Raw genomic sequence first — 4,593 nt, forward strand, 5'->3', positions numbered from 1 at the left:
TACTAAGAATATGATCATGATATGCATTGAATCCATTCAAATCGGTATTTATACCTATCAAGGTAAAGCCATTCTACATTCTATTTAACTCAATGGCATTACCTCTTTATGCTCGATAGGAGAGTGGGAAGCGACCAATGTAGGGCTACCCCTATATTAGATTCAACATGTCAATTAGCAACATGTAATTTCCGGTACGATCCACGTGGGCACTCCAGTCTGTCGAGGGATACTCCATACTACCAACGAATGATGCCCTCAGCCTAAAAACTATATGCATAACCATCTGTGCATTAAGGCTGCAAGGTCTCAGCATCCATGCGCTCCAGAATACGCCGCGCTTCCTCCTCTGTTGCAGGAACCACGTTCCTAATTCTGAATCCATCTTCCAGAGCTTTTGCCTCGGGACGCACCGTGAAAGTGAAGTAGAAGGTGTTTGATACCTGAACCAACGAGAGATGGATAAGTCAAAGAACAACAAGAACATTGTGAGAAGTTAAGTGGTAAGGGTACAAACCAACATCAAAATGAGAATTTTTAGAGATTGTTTAAAGAACGTGATGCTGAATGAGTACTGCAACGGTCAAGACCTGTAACAGGACATACCTCGCTAGACCTGAGCTCGGGCCTTGTGACATGGGCGACAACTTCAACGTTGATCAGAGGCCCATCTGGTTTCTCCGGTTCAGTGTACAGCACACATGATTTGAACCTCAGAAAGTCTCCAACATCCACCTGCTCGAAAGGAAACCTTAGCTAAAGACTGTGAATCCACAATAAGCCAAAAAAGAAAAGAAAAAGAAAGGTGGAAAGAAGGGAATAATTTGGGCTATCTAATATAGCACGAAAAAACAATAAAAGCAAGTGATAAGTAAAAGTTCTGTTCCCTAAAAATACGAAAAAAATTGTAAGAGCTATCCAGGGAAGAGATGAAGAATCATTTAGGCTTAGCATCAAAGATGAGAGTATTGCTGTACCAGAGACTAAAATATTAGTACAAACAATTAAATGACTTAGAAAAAGAGGTGGCCTGGGCACTCACAGGTCTCAAAAAATCAACGTGATCAACCTCTAGGAAGCAAGGCACCAAGCCGGCAAAGGCATAAGCTGTGGAGAAAGCCAACTCAAATGCTCGGTGCATTAAAAACCCTCCGAATATCCGACCATGGATATTCCTCTGCTGTGGCTGGCAAATTAAAGAATTCTCGAGATGGGTATCCCTTAGAAGAATGCTGTTTCTATCTGCTAAGGCAGGCATATCAGAGAAAATCCTTCCCTCGGCCAACAACTCCTTCAGTCTCTTCACAATTCCGTCATCAGTTTCCTTTCTTTCTCCAACACTCTTTCTTTTCCTCAGTTTACTTCTAGCTTCTGCCTCTTTGAAAAGCAGTTTCTCTTGGTCAGTCTCAGGGGAGAGCCGATTCACCGGAGCAGCTTTATGGGTCTTAGAGTCACGAGCAACAAATATAAAGTTGGCTGTCAATGCTACTGACTTTGTGGCATTAGACTTCTCTGCAAATGCAAATATTCTCTCATCAACTGCATATAATCTTCTGCATATTCTTGAGCAACTGTCCAGTATACAGGGAAAACAAATCACACTTTTCTCAACTTTTGAACATGTACCATCACAACAAAACAATTGGGTTCACTGTTAGTACTTGAAGCATCCCTTTTGTTTTCTCAACATATATACATAGCAAACATTTATGAAATATATATATTTTTTGGCTCCTGGTATAGTACCGTAGAGCTTTTCATCCAGTAGTAAATGTTAAGCTCATAAAATGACTGACAGTTGTAAACTACCTCAGATGTAAATTATAATATCACTGAATTACGGCCTTTTGCATGCTAAAGTACCTCCAGAAAATTGAATCACTTCAAGTTGAATTTCCATGGATGAGTGCCCGACCCATATGACAGAACCCACGATTTTCAGGTCGATGTCAACACTGATTGGCTTCTTCAAGACAATCTTGTCAACTGAAGCAGTAACTAGAAGAAGTGGTCTCGTTGTGCTATCCTCATCAGAACAGTGCTAAAACAAAACAATGGCTTGATTAGTAAATGAGAGAACATTTAGTTACTGGGAAGGGGATTGTAACACTGACTTTGGCACATTATCGGCTCACTTCATCATTTGACCAGAAATGACAGGTCATATGCACCGATGAATTGAAAACATCATTGAGGTCACAGATATTATTGGATTTCAAGTTTAAATAAATTTACATGAATTCAGCGGTCCAACTCAATGTTAAGGCTACATTTTCTGAAAGGAGCCATTGTCAGGGAAAGTTAATGAGACCGTCTTTACTTAGAACACACGAAAACAACTTATCCAGATGAAAGAAGGCGGCAAAAATGAAACACAAGACAACCTTGAGACTACAGCATGTTTCCTCATGCTATTGGCTCATCAATATAACTTAACCACTCGGCTTTGGATGCCTCTGATAAAGCAGGGTCACCCAATACTCAAACAGTGCTATTGATTTCGCAATCTGCCAATTGCAACAAGTGCCCATTTCCTCATAAGGAGCCAAAGCAGGATTGAATAATATCTTGAGAAGTCAAAGTGACACAACTATGTCTAGGTCCAGGATGCATCTCCTTGAGAGGAAGTCGTGAACAACGGTGATGGTGTTTTAAAGGGTCCATCTCTTGCTCAACAACACGGTAAACATCGAATATTCATGACACTACGAGCATGGCAATGAACCACAATCACAAGCCTCTCATTAGCACAAGCAAATGTATATTGCCGAATCAATCAAAGCATGGATGCATCAAAACCAGCCAGCAACGAAACTTTCATTTCAATTTAAGTATTCCTAAAGCAGCTAAACATTTTCAGCACAATTCGGCGGTGCGGTCACATCCTCATGGCCGAGCACAACAACCCAACTCAGATAATCGAATTACAAGAACCACCGAAGATGAACAACCCTCCGATGACAAAAAATGCACAAAGATGATCACAACACAAAAACTTCAACAAAAAATTACCTTGACCGAGATGGTACCGGCCAAAGCATCGAGGTCTTCGAGCAACTTCCCAATCCTGACCTCGTTCCAGGGGTCCCTGTACTGCTCCCTCAGAATGTAATCCGACGAGAAGCCGTACAAGATGCTGGTCCTGCTCTGCGACGGCGTCTTGACCAGCAACTCGCTCTGCGGGGGCGCGTCCTTGGGGGGGTCGAGGAGCCGCTCGAAGGTACTCGACCTCGTCTCCCACAGGGCGATCGTCACCGGCGAGTGGTACATTCCCGGCCACAGGCTGATCGGCTTCCGAGACCCGTTGATCTGAGCCGAGCCGTCGTACGGCGAGGCGAGGGTGGAGAAGACAGGGATTGCGTGGGGCGAGCCGGGTTCCATGGCCAAATGGGTGCTCCTGTTTCCCCTTTTCTCGATGATCGGAGAGAGAGAGAGAGAGAGAGAGAGAGAGGGAGAGTGAGCTTCAGGCGATCAAACAGTGAATTGGGTTCTTCTGGTTTCCGATCAAGGAGGAAACTTTCTTCGTGGTTTGAGGAGAAACAAGAAACCCAACAAGAAACCTGGAAAAGGTATCTGATTCCTGGATGGTTTTGTGAGCTGCGAACTTTTTACGGGCTGTTCAAAGGAGATGGGTAGGGACTAGGGAGGGGGCTTCCACGAAGTCCGGAGGGAGTGGTGGTGGGGTTCGACTCCATTAATGCAACGGGAGGAAGTTCTTTGCTTGAGAGAGGAGGACGGCTCTCTGAAGTCATTACACGGTTACACCCCTAGCAAAGTCCTTGTACGCATCCTCCTAGGACGACCGGAACCCATAAATTCCAACGTTATCTCAGCCATTCGATGGTATGAATCGCATGTATGATCTATTCGTTGGAAATGTAATTCTCTCTCTCTCTCTACTGTAAAGAATGTTCTATGACCACGAGAACGAAGAGAGTCCCTTGCCTAGACCCGAGTCGAATCACGGCCGTGGATCATTCAGGACCGCACAATCGGCAGTGTATCCAGATGTTTCCTTGATGCCTCAATCAATCACGATCCTTGATATCTACACAAAAAATATGGTCCAATGATTAAGATTGGTGAAGGTATCAAGGGGCCCCTTTAAGTGGTTGAGGACTCAAATCCCCACATTTGGCTTGATGAGATAGGATTCGATGGCATTAAAGCATGAAAAACGAGTGGACTAGAATGAAAAAAAATAATGTTTATTGCCAAGATTATAAGGAAAAACTTATTATAATGAAATGGATTAGCGATTTTCTTTTTATTGTAGGATGTAGATTGGAGTGAAATTTCACTAAATTTTCTCTTATATTTATGATGTCCTGCCATATGTTCAAAATAATGTTTCAATTTATAGGGCAATGTGATTATAATTGAGAGAGAGCGAGAGAGAGAGAGAGTGCTTAGTACTGTGAAGTGCTTCTATGAATTTGATAATACATATTTTAAGGTTGTACCATCTCAAATTTGGTGAAACATCCTCCTTAAAATGGCAATATTTGGAACTCTTACATTTCAAATTTCTTTAACCCCCACGGTTTACGCAATTGATGGGCATTGGGGATTTCTAGTTTAGGAGATGGAGGT

The 4,593-nt window shown here is 42.8% G+C and overlaps 1 protein-coding gene across 1 annotated transcript; it reads right to left on the minus strand.

The window, feature by feature from the left end:
• LOC115675981 (acyl-coenzyme A thioesterase 2, chloroplastic) lies at positions 1–3,831 on the minus strand. Its single transcript, XM_030598813.2, has 5 exons — positions 3,013–3,831; positions 1,864–2,041; positions 1,043–1,512; positions 607–735; positions 1–443 (listed from the first exon to the last, which is right to left on the minus strand). Exons 1-5 carry the CDS (start codon positions 3,379–3,381, stop codon positions 294–296), a joined length of 1,296 nt encoding a protein of 431 aa, XP_030454673.1. The 5' UTR covers positions 3,382–3,831; the 3' UTR covers positions 1–293.
• Positions 3,832–4,593: the final 762 nt, after the last annotated feature.

Source organism: Syzygium oleosum, unplaced genomic scaffold (assembly GCF_021117445.2).
Source record: "Syzygium oleosum isolate NSW1041296 unplaced genomic scaffold, Sole_v2.1 Sole_v2.01, whole genome shotgun sequence".
Taxonomy (NCBI): domain Eukaryota; kingdom Viridiplantae; phylum Streptophyta; class Magnoliopsida; order Myrtales; family Myrtaceae; genus Syzygium; species Syzygium oleosum.

Bases quoted from the DNA above. Each gene is read 5' to 3' on its own strand.
- LOC115675981 (XM_030598813.2), bottom strand. From the start codon at position 3,381: ATGGAACCCGGCTCGCCCCACGCAATCCCTGTCTTCTCCACCCTCGCC. The intron at 1,513-1,863 runs GTACTTTAGCAT...TTGCATTTGCAG, and splicing joins AGTGATTCAATTTTCTGGAG to AGAAGTCTAATGCCACAAAG. The intron at 444-606 runs GTATGTCCTGTT...TCGTTGGTTCAG, and splicing joins CCGAGCTCAGGTCTAGCGAG to GTATCAAACACCTTCTACTT.